This window comes from Gastrolobium bilobum, unplaced genomic scaffold (genome assembly GCF_033153095.1).
Source record: "Gastrolobium bilobum isolate Gb01-03AN ecotype WA unplaced genomic scaffold, APGP_CSIRO_Gbil_v1 utg227103, whole genome shotgun sequence".
NCBI classification, from domain to species: domain Eukaryota; kingdom Viridiplantae; phylum Streptophyta; class Magnoliopsida; order Fabales; family Fabaceae; genus Gastrolobium; species Gastrolobium bilobum.
In genome coordinates this window covers 15,845-34,696 of record NW_026897792.1, presented here as the reverse complement: position 1 = coordinate 34,696, position 18,852 = coordinate 15,845, and the positions used below count along the sequence as shown (strand labels likewise).

Below are 18,852 nucleotides of genomic sequence, written 5' to 3'. Positions count from 1 at the left end.
TTGTTGTATATTCATGATTAAGTGCTTTGAGATAACTAAGTATGGAAAATAACATAATAATCCTTGATTTTATGTAAGAAAAGATGACTTGTTGAGTGTTTGTCTTTGCAGGAAAAATTGACGTCAGAATGCTGTAGCACAGAAGTTGACAAAGCAATGATATAGCAATCGCTACAGCATAACAGCAAGGACAAGGGAACAACTGAATTTTTGAAATTCAAAAGTTAGTTATTCCCTAACAAGTGGATAAAGCACCAGCAAGCAAGGATCAAGGACATTCTTGAAGATTGATTCTTATCCCAAAATCCCAAGGGACAAGGACAACAAACTTGTATTCGATCAACAACAATATTGACACAAGAAAATCAGGAAGATCAAGATCTTATCCAATCAAGTGCCAACAGCCCAAGAAAATAGGGATAAGATAGGGCTGCAGCAACACGATTCATGGAATCTCACTCCTAAACCTAAGACCTAATTATCCAACCACTTTTCCTATTTAAATAAGGAGTCCCCCACAGATTAAAGAGGTAGACGAGGTTACAAAGTCAGAGGAATCGAAGTCAAGCCATAAGGGTCGTTTTAGAGAGAGAAAGTGAGATTCTTGGAAGAGGAAGAGCTGCTGGAGCATTGTTGGAGCAAGACTGTGACGGAGTTTTACAACAACATTCGTTTTCCTCTTCTTTTCTGTTTTCCAATGAGTTCTTTCTTCCTTTTCTCTGTTTTGTTTAATTCCATTATGAGCTAATTTGCTCCTTAGGTTAGGTCATAAAGTACCTATGTTGTAACATCGAGATGTATGCCTAAACTTTGTTTCTATTAATGTTTAATTAGTTTTTCAACAAGTTTGCTTAATCTTATTCATGTGTGCATGTCGAGAGATACATATATGATATTGAGGAGGTTGGGACCGAGAGGTTTTCGAATCCAGACCCTTGTTGAATTGTGTGGATTAATTAGGTTAAGAAGTTAACTTGATTAAGTTGTGGGTAGAGAGATTATTCACACCACATAACCTTTGAACTTGAACTTTAATAATTCAGTAATTAATTTGGCCATAGAGATGTGGGAATTAGTTATATATGTTAGGTTGGCCAAAAGCCCCAACATACTTTAGTGTTCGGTTACTAATTAAGCATTGATAGAGTATTGCTATAGCATCGTTTCAGTATTGCTGCATCAGGGAAATTGAACCTGACCTATATCTCATCCATCATCTTAATACATTTGAATTTAGTTTATTGTTTCCTTATTATTAATTGCCTTTTATTTTATAAATCCAATCATCACAATCAATCATTTTCCTAATTTCTTTACTTGAATAACTCACTTTATACTTATCTCCGTGAGAAGGGTTCTAAAGGGTTCTAAGAATTTATTTTTTAAAACATTATTTTCTGCCTATTCTTAATTTGCCTACCCTTTCAACATATTAAATTATAATCGCATCCAACGGTGAAGATTTGTAGTATAAAATAAATCATTTTACCTATTTCATTCTCCTTCCCGCCTCTCACCCTTTCTCCCTCCTCTTTTTTTCTCTCTATCGACCAAGACAGAGACAATTCATTGTATTGTAGAATTGTATTCAATATTTCTCTTTTAAATAATAACATATAATGATGCAACTCATTGTATTGTAGAATTGTAGCAATTGAATCAACAAAACTAAAAAATTGATTAATGAATTTGTGCCCGCAAATCATTGTATTGTAGATAAATCAATCAACAATTTTGTTTTCTTACTCAACCATGGAGGTCTCTACCCTCATTCGCACGATTCAACAATTTAGAGGACCCTGATTCGAAAATTCCTCTTTTATTTATTAGATTTTCTTCATTTTGTCAGTGATTGGAATTATAGGGATGAGGCTGCACCCTTTTTCTATCTCTGCCTTAAACTTGGTTTATGTGTTTACAATTATTGATTCTATAGTAAAACGGATTATGGAGAAAGGAGAGGAGAGAGAAAGGGTGTGAGAGGCACTAAGGAGAAAGAAAGGAAAAAATAGTTTATTTTATTACGTAAATCTCTATCGTTGGATGAGATTATAATCTAATGTTATTAAAAGAGGTAGGCAAAGGTAAGTAGAATAAGCACCACTAGGGATAGCCTAGTGGTGTTGGGTGTGTTTAGGGTGTATTAGGTGTGCAGTTCGATTCCCTATAATGTCCAAAAAAAGGTAAGTAGAATAAAGGTATATAGAATAACATATCTCAATTAAATTTATTATTTCATTATATATATAGGTTATTCTACCTACCTTTTTTTCTACCTACCATTCTAAAAGACCATTATATCAGAATCTTAATTAACATTTATCTTTCTCTCTCCTCCTTAGACTCTAATCTAACGGTATTGGAGAGTAGTAAGCAAAAATAGAATAAAAATTGTAGGTAGGATAACCTATCCAATATATATATATACACATATCAGAAAAATATTTCTATAGTGGTTGCAGATAAGTTCACTCCCAAAGCGATGTCGTTTTGTAAAAAAATATAATGATAGAGACTGTTATAACCCTGAAATAAATTAAAATTACAAAAATACCTTGATTTATGTTCCAAAACGACGTTGTTTTGGTCTCAATACAGATGACTTATTTGTATTCACTGCAGAAAATATATGAAAAAAATGTTTCTCCTTGTCACAGGAGATAAAGTTATCTCTGCCTCCCAAAATGACGTTGTTTTGGGATTTAGAATTGAAAATAAGGCTTTAATGTTTCTATAATAAATGTAGATAAGTTATTTACATTTACTCTCAAAATGACGTCGTTTTGTGTTAAAAATTTAAAACATTATAATGAGAAAGACTAATATAACCCTGAAATAAATTATAATTACAAAAATACCTTGATTTTCGTCAAGAAATAGCGTTGTTTTTGGCTCAATGTAGATAACTTATCTACATTTATCTATATTGATTGCAGAAAAATTGAACCCTAAAAGTAAAGGGTATTTTAAAAAATTTATATTCATCTTTGAATCATAAATTTTGCTAAAATACCTTTTATTTTTAATCTTTAACTCCAAAACGATGTTGTTTTGGAGCTGTAAAAATAATTTCATTTCCTGTGAAGGAGAAAAGTTAATCCTTATGAGGAAGGTTATACTTACAACCTATTTTTGTTTGCAACCTCTTACAACCATATTTTCACCGTTGATTTTCGCCATCAACGATTATCATTTATTGCAAATTAATAATTAATTAATGAGCTTGATTAGCGAAAATAATAACTGTTGATTGACATAAATCAACAGTTAAAATATGGTGTAAGAGGTTGTAAATGAAAATAGGTTGTAAGTATAACCTTCCTCAATCCTTATAAATTAACATTTTGGGATTAACGTTTCTCTTACAAGAGATGAAATTATGTCTTGCGACCTCAAACCTATGCCATTTTGAAGGTTAAGAGAATTAATGAAGGGTGTTTTCGTAATTTTTTTATTATATAAATTTTATCAAATCACCTATCATTAAGTCTCATGATCCTCAAAACTCTGTAGTTTTGGGATCGAAGGAAATAATTTCATCTCTTGTGATAGAAGAAATGTTCATCATGTTATAGAAAATAATTTTATCTTATATATATAGAAAAATATTTGTCATTTTAAATGACATAAAGTTATGTTATTTTAAGAGAGAGATAAACACAAAATAATTTTTTTATTTGATTTAAATTAAAAAAAAACCATTCACTTTCTTTCCCATGATTTCTATTCCTTGTGTGATTGTGTCTATCTCCTCCTTAAAATGACATAACTTATGTCATTTAAAATGACAAACATCAAACCACACACACACATATATATATATATATATATATATATATTGTCTATATTTTAAATTATTATAATGTATATGTATCTGTAGTTCCATATTGATACAAAGAAATTTCTTATATTGTTAAAAGTTGCTGGCTATTTTGAGGAATGTTTCTTAAAGAAACATTTTCATTTAAAAAACTAACTAAAGTTATATTATTATTATTATTAGGAAAAAAATTTTCTCCAGTTACATAAGACAAATCTCTCTCTTGTACTAACAAAATGGTGGGCCCTTTAAATTTTTTCTTCTTTTTTTTTTTTATAAAAAAGGGATCCCACATCGTTTGTCTCAACAACATAAGACAAGTTGTCTATATTATTATTATTATTATTATTATTAGGGTTTATCATTTGTCATGTCAAATGACATAAAAGTATGTTATGTCACTCCAAAATTACGTCACTTTGGGAGTTCAGGGAATTAATGAAGGGTATTTGAGTAAAATTTATATAATAAATAAACAAACAAAAATATCAAAAACTCCTCATTGATTACCCGAACTCTCAAAACGACATAATTTTGGGTGATACGAGTCATATGACATAACCTTATGTCATGTGACATGACAAACAATAAACCTTTATCATTATTATTTTGGTTTCTTAAGTGTAAATGAGTCAGACGACTTGTCAAGGCCTATAAATTGGCTTGCCTTTGGCCTGACTTGACTTGACTTACAATACCCCTAACCTGTTTAATTAGAAAATGACATATGATTAAATATTTAATAAGGAATTATTGGGTTTAATGAAGTAAAGGGCTTAATTAATCGAATTTACGTCACTTTGGGATAAAAAATGCAGTCAGTGAGCTTTTTGGGTAAAAAAATGTGTAGAAAAAATTATCGAGAATGCAAAAGTAAAGTTAGAAACATTACTGAAAACATATTCTAGTCCATTGGATAAAGTTTGGTGAATGAAGGTATGTAGATAGATAAGCTTTTACCTAGTTAAAGTAACTTAACCTATGTAAGTTGTAAAACCACATAAGCTCCTTCATTTCTTTCTCCTCCTCCGTGCGTCTTCCTTCTCTGTGCGTCGACCATTTTGGAGTCAAATCTTCCAAAGAGCATAACTTGATCTAGAGTTAACGAAATCCACCCGTTCCAAAGACAAACTTATGTGAAATTTTAAGAGGAACACATTGGTACCCATATTTTTTGTTGGGGTTCCTTGTGGAGAGAGGTTTTTCACCTCTTTCATTTCGAGTTAATGAAGGATTTTGGGTATTTGTGAGTGCATTAGAGCTTGGAGTCTCCTTCCTCTAGCATTCTATGATGAATTATGGTTAGTTTCCAACTCTTAAACTCCATTTTATTGAAATTTTTGGATTTAGGGTGATGATGAATAGTGACCATCCGAAAATTGGTATTTTATTAGATTAATGATGATTGGTTATTATTATTTCATGTTGTAGAGTTGATCCTAACGTTGTTTTGGAGCGATTTCCATAGATTGGAATCCACATTCGCTTGACTTGGAGATTTATGGATTTTTCACATTAAGGTAAATCATGGTATAGATAGTTAGAGTGATTTGGATATAGTTTCCTTTTTTAAATATGCTTAGGATTGCTTCTTAATGAAAGACATAAAAAGAAATCATCGTTTGGCTCACTACAGAAAATCATGGTTTTTTTGGCTATATGTCAATTTTGAAAACTTAATGGTATGAGTAATTGGAGGGTGATTTGTAGGTGAGTCTTTTTGTTAAACATGCTTGTGGAGTTAGTTCCCGTAAAAGAAAAAATTATAAAATCGTCATTTAGAACACTTTGATAAATTGGACTCAAAATTAAGTGTAGGTGTCCTATATGCGTAGTATTGGAAATTGAAGTGATAGATTAGTTATGTACTAATTGTCTTCACATCTTGGAACTAGGTTGTGATTGTGGTTCTGATTCCATGGACACGAGGTTCATTGGGGGACATTGCTTGTGAGGTAAGCTTTCAGTCCTTGGGGTTAATTCCCCGTTTGTTCCACTAGACTCCGAGGGAGGATGGTACTTTTATATGGTATGTGGATATGACTTGTTATATGTTACATATATATGTATGTATGTTTGTGTGCCACACAAGACGGTGCTTCCTTGTGTGATGCATAAGATGACGTTTCCTTATGCATAGTATGAGACGTGTTTCCTCATACGATATGTTGCAAGATGATGTTTCCTTGCGTAATGCATACTTGTTATATTCTCTGGCCAGTAGGATTTATTATTGCACATATTCATTGATATTCATACTCTTATGCATACATGATTTTTAAACTGTGATTATACCTGAAGTGAACCTAGGTATGGATGAGCCCTCCAAAGACCCCTAGTTTACTGAGATGGTTGATCTCATCCCGTTTAGGGGCTTACATTTCAGGTACAGTAGCTTATGATGCTGAGGCATCACATGGCTGGAGGCCACAAGAGAGCTATTACTTGACATGAGATTTAGATATCATTTTATTTTGTACATGACATGCTTTATGAGTTTTACTATCTTTTGATATGTATATGTCATGATATTTTTTGTGAGCATAGAAGATGTCTATGCCTTGTTGATAGTATATGCATGCTGGTAGTACTATATGCATAAGTTTATGTTACTTACCTAATTACATCTCTTTTGGTTGGTTGATGTAATAATGTAAGTAACACCATAGACATTGTTTTGGAGACCTGATGATTATGAGATAGTTTAGGTCACAGATGGATGGACAATATGATTTATGTATGTTTATGCCTAGATTATATTAAACTGTTAATCAGGTCGAAATTATCCCTGTGATTCAAAATATAGACAAAATGTTGTTCGTTTCATTTTGACCAAAGAGGTGATAAAGATCACAATACATAAGGAAAAAGGAAAAAGTTAATCACATTTTTATACTAGGCCTAGTCTAGTGAATTATGAAAAGAGCTTTCGCATTTAATTATTTAAATATGTTGCGCTATTATTATATGAATGTTAATTAACCGGTTGTAGACGAGACGTTACATGACCCGTTTATAAATAAAAAAACAATATTCTGTGTTGTGGTGTGACTTTAACTATTGTACTATCTTGACTTTCCAACAATTTAAACATACAAATAAACAAAATAATCATAACTTATATTTTGCAGGTGTATTATGTCATTTTTAAAGACTTGATAGGCCAGACCAAGACTTTGTATTTTTAAAAAACAAGTAAGGCCAAACTTATAATATAGTTTGTATCAGACTAACAAGTCAAGCCAAACTTAAATATTTTACCTAAGTCTAGCTCATTTAAGTTAAAGTCTGATTTGACCTGATTTATTTATGGGTTCATTTTTCTGCAGTTACTACAGATAAGTTATCTGCAGTAAGCCAATACGATGTCGTTTTGGGGTGGAAATCATAGTATTTTTATAATTTTAATTTATTTCAGAGTTATAATAGTATTTATATTTATAATTTTTTAAAATTTCAATACCAAAACAACATTGTTTTAAGAATAAATACAGACATTAACTGCAGAAATATTTTCCCTTTTATTTATTCCCTTGAATTCTCACTTATTTAGATAAGAACAAGAATAATCCCTATCGTGATGCAAAATATTTTACCACTCGTACCAAATTGCTTCCCCTAAAAATCGAACCAAAAACCTTTTTTAGGTCCTATCGCTCCTTGGACATTGTCCTACTTATGCTGAAAATTAAATAATCCCACATTATTATTAAAATTAAACTCAGTTAATATTTCAAGAAAGGGAAAAAAAAATTCAACCTCACCGTACAATTGGCACCAAATGATGCTCTTACCGGATTAACATTAATCAAATACCGTTTATTAATTTAAGGATTTAATCAACGTTTAAAAATCAATGCTTTTGACTTATGAACTTCATGCACTCGTAGCGTTTCTGTTAATTGCAGCGTTAAGAGAGGACGGGATTAAAATAAGAGATTCATCTTTCTGTTCTATCTATTTTGCATTTCCTTCCTCATTGTAATTATTATTATTATTATTGTTTGTTGTTAGCGTTTTCCATTGTTAAGCATAATTAGAATCATAGAAATAAAAAGAAACAAAGAAAAAATGAGAGAGATAATAAGCATTCATATTGGACAAGCTGGAATTCAGGTTGGTAATTCATGTTGGGAGCTTTATTGCCTTGAACATGGCATTCAACCTGATGGGACCATGCCCAGGTTTATATATTTTTTTTTCCATATTAATTTTCTCTATATTTTCATGTGATTCAAGAAATTCTTATGTTCAATTGGTTAGAATCTTAGTTTATGTGGATATTGAGTTTTTTTTTTTTAAAATAAGCCTTAAAAGAATGTAGCGATTCCCTTGAAATAAATCTAAAACATAGATTAAATTTCTATGTAACATGTCATGTTCTGATTGACTAGTTGCAATGTTATTGTGATGTGCTTAGGATTTTCTTGTTTCTGTGGGTGCTTTTATGATCAATGTCTTGCGTTTCAAATTTTTGTACATTATTCTGTATGATCATTGCATGAATTTTTGTATTGGATCGTTATAGTTTCGGTCCTCATTTATCATTTTTTTTTTTTAACATAGAAAGCTTCATTTAATCTATTTTCAACTTGTGCTTGTTTTTTCGTTTGATGCAGTCTTTAGACTTAAGGGTATCTGAAAAATTGCTTTCTAAGGGTTCTTATATGTTTTAATATGAGGCCATTCATAGGCTGTGGTTTAAATCAAAGTATCAACTTTGCACATTTATTATGGTCATGTAGTTGACATATAAAAAATTTGTTCAAAAATTAATGGTTTTAATTCAAGGGATTATTTCATTAGCTCCCACGTTTCATGAGTAAACGAAAAGAAACAACCTAAGGAAAAAAAGAAGTTAGAAAGAATGTTGAATTGATATTCTGGTCTTAAAGGGTTAAAGAATCAAGGGTTAGCAATATGTGCCTCATTTCCAGAAACTTGATGTTGATATTAAATTCTTTTTCCAACGCTCGAAACATAAAATCAGAATTGAAATTCCTCAATGTATTCAAAGATATTCCCCCCTCTCAGTAAATATTTTCCATGTTTTAGTTATATCCCATAAATAGCTTTTCTTAATTTGACTTTTTCTGTTATTAACTGTTCATAGGTGAGTTAATATCATTGCATATCCATAAAAAAAGGTGATCTAAAATTGTAGTTAGCTATTTCAGCCTATAAGAATTCCTTTTTTATTCATTTCTTACTTTCCTCTTTGTGCAAAGATATTGCTTGTAGTAAGGGGTTAGCACTCTGCTTAGACTCAGATATCTGTCAAGTTATAGAGCTAGGTATATATATCCCTTCAACTTGGATCAAGGCTGTGCCAGTCTATATTCTTGAACAATTTTAATTTTTTGGTTCTGTTTCTGATAGAGTTTCCTGTTAGCTGATAGCTTCTCAATATCTAATGTCACGTCAGAAAATTTTATGAATGCCTTTTTATTGGCCAACTTTGAGATTTCAAAAGTGGAATTTCTATGTTGCTTTTCCTCACACTAGATGAAAACTTGAAATCATGTGGTTGGTTTGTTGCTTCATTTACCTGCAATAAGTCATGGTGGGGTCTTAGAGTAAAATAACTTGGAACTCAAACTTACTGTAAATTGGTTTATTTCCCCTACTTCTTAAGCTTCAAAATTCTCATGACTTTGAAATATGAACTTGGTTTTTCTAACATATTCTATCTAATTGTTTCTCCCTTTACCTTTTGGCAGTTGGCACAACTAATACTGATTTATATCTGCTTGCAGTGATGCCTCAGATGGTGCTGCAGCACATGATACTGCTTTTAACACCTTCTTTAGTGAAATTGGATCTGGCCAATATGTCCCAAGGGCTTTATTTGTTGATCTGGAACCTAGTGTAATTGATGAAGTAAGGTCTGGTTCTTACAGACAACTCTTTCATCCTGAGCAATTAATTTCTGGCAAGGAAGATGCTGCCAATAATTTTGCAAGGGGACATTACACAGGTCAGTACTCAACTTTTAAATTTGGTCAAAATTTGGTACTTTTTTTTTTAACCTTACAGTGACACTTATTGGGGTGTCTATGCTGCAGTTGGAAAAGAAGTTGAAGAACTATGCCTTGATCGTATCAGAAAATTAGCTGACAATTGCACTGGCTTGCAAGGGTTCTTGGTTTTCAATGCTGTTGGTGGTGGCACTGGTTCTGGTTTGGGATCATTGCTTTTGGATCGATTATCTGTAGATTATGGGAAGAAGTCAAAACTTGGCTTCATCATTTATCCTTCTCCTCAGGTGCTTGCCCAAAATCCTTAGAAAATAGGAATAAAAGTAAAAAAATTGTTTGTCGTTGAGCATCAAAGATTTGTTAACCTTTCACCATGTTATGATTTTATGGTATTTTATTCCAATGTTATTCTTTGTGCCTTGCCACAACGCTTGGTGTTGTTACCATGTGGAGGTTATAGGCAAATCATGTAACGAGCCTCTTGCTTTTGGTGAGGCTACATTAATGATTTTATATATCTCAACATTAACCCACACAATGTATTTGATCCTTCTCTAGGACACAGGTTAATTATGTAATTAGCCTCTTGCAAATGCAAGGTAAAGTTTCCTATTATAGACCTACACAAAGGGTCTGATCCTTCTCTGGATCTACGCATAGCGGGAGTTTTATAGCACTAGGTTGCTTTTTTTATTCCAATGTTCCTCTATGAAGAAAATTCTAGTAATAAATAATGGTACATGTTTATATCCCAATGCTAGAAAAGAATTGTAATTATTGTATATTCCAAGATATAATGTAACATTGCTAGGGATGTGTTCAAATGTTTTGCTCTACATTTTAATCATTAATTCATGTTTCACTGGGCTTGGCTTGTGAATTGTTTACATATCTGTATTATTATATGCCAGATTATCCAAGTGGAATGTCCTTACGGTAATGTTGTTATTAACATGCAGGTATCTACTGCAGTTGTTGAACCATATAACACTGTTCTTTCCAATCATTCTCTTATTGAGCACAGTGATGTAGTTGTGCTATTGGACAATGAAGCAATATATGATATCTGCAGAAGATCATTAGAGATAGAAAGGCCAACTTATACTAACTTGAACCGCTTGATATCTCAAATTATCTCTTCCTTAACCACTTCATTGAGATTTGATGGTGCAATCAATGTGGACATTTCAGAGTTCCAAACTAACCTTGTGCCATATCCTCGAATTCATTTCATGCTTTCATCTTATGCCCCTGTGATATCTTCTGTTAAGGCCTACCATGAACAGTTATCAGTGCCTGAGATCACTAGAGCTGTTTTTGAGCCATCAAGTATGATGGTTAAGTGTGATCCTAGACATGGAAAATACATGGCATGCTGTTTGATGTATCGTGGAGATGTTGTGCCCAAAGATGTAAATGTTGCTGTTTCAAATATCAAGACAAAACGAACAGTACAGTTTGTTGACTGGTAATTTCAGACTTCCCTTGAAGAATGTCATGTTATGAGATATAATTTAGATTACATGGTCCTTGTTCTTGCTTATTCTGTTCTTTCTGTCGTTATTTTAACTATCTAATCACTAGCATATATATACATTCTTTTGTCAGTTTTCTTGTTCCTTATATATTTGTGTCTCTTTTGTTTGACTGTGTGAAGATCAAGATACAAAATGATGAATACAGTTACCAAGAAATTAAGCCTTGAACTGTCAAAATACTTAATTATGCTTTTTTGCATGACAATCTTATGTGGTAAAGACTGTTGTTTGATTATGACTTAGACCTGTTTATGTGATGTGTTAAATCTTATAACTGCTCTAGTTGGAGTATTGACTGAAAACTTCTTGACAGAATTTAGGAACAAAAGGTCCAAATTTTGGGTCTCTTTTTTCGTTAAAAATATCAGGTTCGTCGATGAGTAGGGTACATGTTGGTATGGTGCTGTTAAGTCTTTGGTCTGAATCTTGTATGGAAAAAATGAAAAGATTTAAGTTAAGTTTAATAGTAGAAAGAGTGATAAACTATAGATAGTAAAGAAAATTATTTTTACCACCAAACACGTGGATCAATTGGTACAGGGTTATTCCAGCTTAACCGGTGATCTCGTGTTCAAGTCTTGCATACACAGCTATATTAAAAACTTGATAGGGAGAGTTTTGTCACCCTTGTGGTCTTGCCTGACTCAACTAGATTAGTTGATTGATTGATAAATCAGGGGAGAAATCTAAAAAAATAAAAAAACTTTTTAAGGCCATGTTCAATATTAAGGTGCTAATTATTAGATATAAAGACCTGAATTGACTATTTTGTGAATCCTATTCTCTGGGGTCACATAATCTTTGGAGTTCCATTTCTCTTTCACAAAATCTCTGATCAAATGATTTTGATGACTAATTTCAGGTGCCCTACTGGTTTCAAGTGTGGTATCAACTACCAGCCTCCAACAGTGGTACCAGGAGGTGATCTAGCCGAGGTGAAGAGGGCTGTTTGTATGATAAGCAACAACACTGCTGTAGCTGAGGTTTTCTCTCGCATTGACCACAAGTTTGATCTCATGTATGCCAAGAGAGCATTTGTGCACTGGTATGTGAGTGAAGGAATGGAAGAAGGTGAATTCTCGGAAGCCAGGGAGGATCTTGCTGCTCTAGAAAAGGACTATGAAGAAGTTGGTGAAGAAGGTGTAGAAGAAGAAGTTGAAGATTACTGAAAAGTTATCCTTCATCACCAGCTTTCATTCTCTTCTGTTTTATCTCTTGCTATAGATTGTCCTTCTTTGTCCATTGTTTTTATGCATCAATTTGTTGTATGATGTGCCTGTTCTTATGATTGTTTCAGATTAAAGTGTTGAGATGATTGTTTTCATGTACAATGGTAGTTTAATTGTCATTTTTAATTACTTGTTCGTTCGTGTGCCATTCTTAAAGAAATTCGATATTTAATCTTTTGCATATAGTAATATGGTTGGTAGTTTTTTTTTTTTTTATATAAAAAAACTACTATCCGTTGAATTCCGACTAGTAAGGATTTATGTAGCACCGATACCGACACGGGACACATGACACGATACGACACGACACTCTGACAGATTTCGACACGTTAGAAAATGTTTTGATATTAAATAATATTTTTAATTTATGTAGTGTATATTATATTTAATATTTAATAATTTAATAAAAAAATGAAACTAAACTTAAAATATTCATCAATTTTGCAAAGAAACATAAGATATCCCAGATATTTATATTAAATGGTAATCGTAATCTAACGAATCTAATAGTTGGAACTAAAAACTCAACGCAACGCAACCTTTGAACTTTTTTTGAATTTCTATAACACGTGTTGGAGTTTCGGGGAGTGTCGGGAAGTGTCGGACACGACACTTTAAGATTTTTGAAGTGTCGGTGCTTCATAAGTAAAGAAAACCTTATATATTTGTAAAAAAAATATTTTCCAGATTCGAATTTGTAATCGTCTCAAAAAAACTATTTTACATAGCCTTACTTAATATGGTTGGAAGATAACTAGGAGAAAATAGAACTGCAAGGATGAATTGGCTATTATTTTTTCAGCAAGACAAGGGTAGTTCAAGGAAATTAGGATTAGCATTTGCTGGATGAAATCTAATGTGCATCCAAAAATTCAAATGGTTGCTGACCAGACTAATTACTTTGTTATTTCACTTAATTCCCAAATAGAAACTATAGCTAGACTTCCAGCCATACAACATTCCTGGAATAGATTGGTTCATGGTCTTTATACAAATAATGCAGATGGATACGATACAGGGTACACATTAGTCACAAATTTAAATGTCTAAACAAAGTATTCATAACGTTAAAATTCCAAAAATATCCTTATTATTTTTCCGTTCAAACTCCAAAACTATGTTATTTTAGAATAAGGGGCTTACTTTTCTTCTGTTATAGGAGAACAATATTGTCTCCAATTGACACAAAAAAGTGAGACCCACCGCGGTTTTCGATGTTAGTACATTAAAAATAAATAAATTAGAGTATATAAATAATGGAAAAAGTGTGTATCATTTTGAAGGATATAAAGTTGTGTCATTTTAAGTGAGAAAAAGAGATAAATTATGAGAGAGAGAATGAGTGAATTTTTTTTTAAATGTGTGGGTCTCACCTCTTTATGAGAGTGAAAGGATATAAGGTGTGTCATTTAAAATGACACACCTTTATGTTATAAAAAAAAATAAAAAAATGACACACCTTTTTCCCATAAATGATATAAGGAACAACAAAATAATCACATATAATTTCCTATTCGATCTGTTACTGCTCTCATTCCACAAAACAAACAAACAAACAACACAAGAAATAGATTAAGGTCGTGGCATATCCTTTTTAGAGACGTAAGAATACGGGTTTTTTTTTGGGAGCTAAATAAGATGAATGTGTCAACAGTAGCATACCCGTCTTTTCATAAAAACCCACCCTCAATTTTGGATGAATGCCAACCAAAATAAGTAGATAATATGCATGTTTTAGAGAAATCTGTTTCCGCATGCTTTTAGAGAAATATGTTTCCCCCAAAATTATGTGCTTGCGAAACTAGTTCATGCTAACTTATCAAACATGCAACAAAATGTTGTAAAAACTAGATAGGACCTGCAGCTTCAAATGGTTTAATAAGGACCTACTAGTACATTGATATTGCAATCTAATCAATCTGATACTGGTTTATGATGTATTGATTATCTTATTCAAAATGATGAAGCAAATTCTTCTATCAATTAAAAGGGATGGAGTCTAGCTCATGAAAAAACAGAAAAACTGCAGCAAATTACAGGAGAAAGCTAAGAACAGAAACAACTCATCACTAAAAGAAATAACTAGTACAGATACTTTCTAGTTGACTACAAGATCTACTGCTCCTTCTTAAGTAACTCCTGCATATGCTCCTAAAATATATAGCAACAAAACTGATTGAGTACAGTGTAATTCAGATTAACTTTCTAAGTTTCTTTTGAGTGACATGGAAGTGAATAACCTGTTTAGCTTAAATAGTAAGTGGCATACAGATATATAATGTGACAATGTAAAATATGATGTCTCTTTTTATAAACAGAAGCAATTTTGTCATCTAAGAGTACTTCTGTCTAACTACATATCAACCTTTGTACTTATATCATTATGCGGTTTTGCCTACTTCTTTATGCACCGGTTCTAGAATTTTGTCAGAAGCATATGAAGTGTGTGATCATTTATTTGGGTTCTACTTGTCAAAAATTTATCAAAAAATAATAAAACAATAAACAAATAAATAATTAAAAAGTCTACTTGTCATTGTCCTCTTCATTTTAACTTTCTTCAATCAGAAGATATTAGTGGGATCTAGTATTCAAAAATTTCATTTCTTTCTTCTCTCAGACCACATATTTCTTTTCGCGTGCTATGATACTGCCAAGCAATCAACTGATAAATTGGAGAGCATAAGTAAATAAACAATAAACATACCATGCTACAATAGAACAAAAGTTATGTTGAAGAAAACATGATCCTACTATAACTTGACAAGCAAGCCCTTGAAAATAAAATCAATAATAAGAACAAGTAAAACAAACCCTGTTTCCATAATTAAGCTATGAAGTTTGCAAATAAATTGCTGAAATTACATCAATTTAGACATTCCGATTCTCCTGGTCTATTTCTGTTGACGGTGTGTTTCCATCACAATCCCTGGGGAGTGAAAGTAGACTGTCCGTATACATACCAAAACCAAATTCCAACACCCAATTCCAACACCGAAAATCAAACATGCAACGTTCCAGCAGTTGACCTTTGTCATTAAATTTCAACAATTCTGTATCATCAAAACGTAATGCAATAAGTTCACCACCTTTTGCCATGCATACAACGGAAAGGTGCGTAGGAATCTCAAGCATAGTCCAAGATGACTGCACTTTATATTCTTTCATAATCCACACCTGAGTTTTAGTATCATCGCCAAAATGACAACAAAAACAGAGACATTCTCCCATAGTTCCCAACTCACTGTAAGAAAAGGAATGGTTGACGTCAAGATGTGGCAGAGATATCTCATAAAAATTCTTTTTCTCCAAATCAAAGGCAAGAATTACACAATGGAACGGTTCATCACGGCAAGCCAACCAATGAACAACGTCATTAAAGAAAAATGATTGATATTGATAAACACTCAAGTCGGGAAGATGAGAGCCCTGAATTTCTTTCCATATATTGGTTCTCAAAGAGAAAAGCATCAAACGTTTTACCGTATAAATTTCATCATCAAAGGCTGAGTCAAAAAGCACAGCTACCAAATAATCATCAGTAGATGGGTCATACCCGAAACCAGCTAGGCGGATCGTCACAAATTGATGCTCTTCTTTCCAAATCTCAGGGCACGATAGCTCTCTGTGGGAACCAGTTGATGGGTTCCAAATACAAAAGTTTGGGTATCTTTCTATAAGGACAAACCCTCTGCAGAAGCCACAAATATAAACATCTTTATCTGGATTTGGAGGTAGGAGTGGTGGAATGAGCCTTCCAACGTTAAGCGGTGCATAAACATCGATGGATAGAGCTTCGAAACCAGAACACGCTATACGTAGAAACTTGAGGGAGGGTGCGGCAGATAGCTCGTAATGAGATTTTGCAAAGTGAGGGTCAGAGATGAGAGAATGCCATGATTTGCACACACACTTGAAACGAATGAGAGATTTCACAGGTAATCTCAACAGAATTTCCTGAATCACATCCCAGTGAAGCAGCTTCCTCTCCATGCTCCTTCTTTAACTTTTTTTTTTTTTTTTTTCACACGAAAATAAGGATTTTGGTTTCTCCCGAATGGGTATGATATTTATACACCAAATATGGTACGGACGGGGTTAGAGTTGTAAATTGAAGGAGTATATTGGATTAGAATTTTAAAAGATTTTTTTGAGATATTTTTTTTTATAGATTTTAAAAGACTATTTAGAATTGGAGGGATTTTAAAGACTTTTGTTAAAAGACTTTTTTTATCATCAAGGTTTCATAAGATTGAATTTTAAAAGATTTTAACAGAATTTATAAGACTTGAAAGGGCAATATAGATTTATAAGAGTTTAAAAAATCACATGAATTTTTAACAATTCCACCAAACTTTTCAAGATTTACGCAATAACAACTTATTTAATATATGTTATCTCTCACAAACACAGTTTAAATTTGCAAAGATTATATTATAAGTGCATTTAAACACAGAAGCCTTCGAGTTCTGGGTTTGTGATTTAATATAAAAAAATAAATAAAGATTTGATTTGTGATTTATATTATTTTTTTTTTAATTTTTAATATTAAAAATTAATAAATATTTGGTTTGTGATTTAAATTTAAAAAAATCTAAAAAATTATTATTAATAAAGAAAACAAAATAAAGATTTGATTTGTGATTTAAACTTAAAAATCAATTTGAAAAATCTGTATTTAATTGAATAATATTCTAAATTTATAAGGAAGAAGGATTTTATTTTTGACAACCATTCAGATGCTATAAGCTTCCAACGAATCCAGCCATAAAGACTCAGCCATTGTTTCGTATCAGAGACGTTTTCAAACTTTAGAGTTCAGGTTTAGTTTTCTTTTCTTATACTCATTATTCCCTTTTTTATTTTTCTTTTAAATTTATTTATTTTTTCTTTCTCTTAGTCATACATAATTTAAATGGCTTTAAAGAAAAAAGTCATAAAACAGAAGGATGTAATTTACAATACGGTTCGATAAAAGTCATAAAAAGTTAAATATTTTTAAATTATTTTTTATTATATTTCTGTATCTTACGATTCGATATGATTTACGATACAAAAAATCGGCCAAACGATATACGATACGTATTGCGATTCAAAAATCTTGTGCACTATTTTTTTGCAAACACTTGGTAGAAAGTATATATTTTAATATGACATCAAGTATCCTTATTTATAGATGGACTAATCCACTTTGGTGCCATCTTTATAGTACCATTGTTGCAAATTTGAACTGTGTTTGTGAGAGATAAAATATGTCAAATGAGATGTCATTGCGAAGATATCGAAAAGTTAAGTGGAACAAAAAAAATTACATGATTCGGATACCTGAGTCAAAAGTTATGGCCTTCTGAAGTTTTAAGGTTAAACTGTTAATTTTTTGTGCCACGTGTCAACACCAGAGGCGTGAATGCCTTGTGAGTCACGCCTAACTTAGGCGTGAATGGTCACGCCCAATTTTGACGTGAATGAGTGCAGTATATTCGTAATTAGATTCAAAACAGCAACTTATTGATAATTATTTAATAAAAAACTATTTTAATTTTTTTGCCCATTTTTTATTTAAAAATGTTATACTTATATAAAATATTTTACGTCTAGCCTATTGTGCTAGCTCTATGTAAGTACAAATTACAAGTGTAAAAGGACTTGTTTTTAAAAAATAAAAAGTTTGATCTATGCCTCTTAGTCCGTTTAGGTTTATTAGGAATTCAATATTTAAAATAATAATATTTTATTATTTAAAATTATTAGAATAGCACTTTTATTTATTTTATTTAAAATAAATAATATAATACAGGCTAATCTGTAGGCTTATATACCGAGCCTTGTAAAAGAAATCATATTACCTGCCTTCTAATAAGGTTTTTTTAAAGGTTTAAGTTTGTTCTATTTTACTAGATATAATAGGTTAAGTCTGACTTGATATAGGCTGGGACATAGGGCCCAAATAGATCGTCTGGCCCATTTACACTCCTATATACACCAAATGCAGTGAGAATGCAGGTTGAGTTATAATTTATGATATAAATATGGAATCTTATAATTGCTAAACCATTATATAATTACATAATATATATTTAAAGTGTAATTTAGATATGTTGGGTCGAGCCAAGCTTTAGCTTAAACGAGCTAAGTCTATAAAAAATATTTTGAGCTTGGCTTGACCCATTGGCTTGATACGAGCTAAATTTTAGGCTTGACTTGTCTTGTTTATGAAAAATTAAAGGCTTGACTTGATTCATTTATAAATATAAAATGTATTTTTTCAAAACTCACATACGTTCGGA

The 18,852-nt window shown here is 31.8% G+C and overlaps 2 protein-coding genes across 2 annotated transcripts; one reads left to right on the top strand and one right to left on the bottom strand.

Moving 5' to 3' along the window:
• The first annotated feature begins 7,891 nt into the window (after window positions 1-7,891).
• On the top strand, window positions 7,892-12,505 carry LOC133310363 (tubulin alpha-3 chain-like). The gene is made up of 5 exons (XM_061511280.1): window positions 7,892-8,004; window positions 9,577-9,797; window positions 9,886-10,085; window positions 10,758-11,266; window positions 12,199-12,505. Exons 1-5 carry the CDS (start codon window positions 7,892-7,894, stop codon window positions 12,503-12,505), a joined length of 1,350 nt encoding a protein of 449 aa, XP_061367264.1.
• A 2,931-nt stretch (window positions 12,506-15,436) lies between these two features.
• On the bottom strand, window positions 15,437-16,558 carry LOC133310361 (F-box/kelch-repeat protein At3g23880-like). Its single transcript, XM_061511278.1, has one exon. The coding sequence runs from the start codon at window positions 16,556-16,558 to the stop codon at window positions 15,437-15,439; it is 1,122 nt and encodes a 373-aa protein (XP_061367262.1).
• Window positions 16,559-18,852: the final 2,294 nt, after the last annotated feature.

Coding starts and splice junctions, on each gene's coding strand:
- LOC133310363 (XM_061511280.1), top strand. CDS start 7,892: ATGAGAGAGATAATAAGCATTCATATTGGACAAGCTGGAATTCAGGTT. Junction 9,798..9,885: donor TGCAAGGGGACATTACACAG/GTCAGTACTCAA, acceptor TCTATGCTGCAG/TTGGAAAAGAAGTTGAAGAA. Junction 10,086..10,757: donor TCATTTATCCTTCTCCTCAG/GTGCTTGCCCAA, acceptor ATTAACATGCAG/GTATCTACTGCAGTTGTTGA.
- LOC133310361 (XM_061511278.1), bottom strand. CDS start 16,558: ATGGAGAGGAAGCTGCTTCACTGGGATGTGATTCAGGAAATTCTGTTG.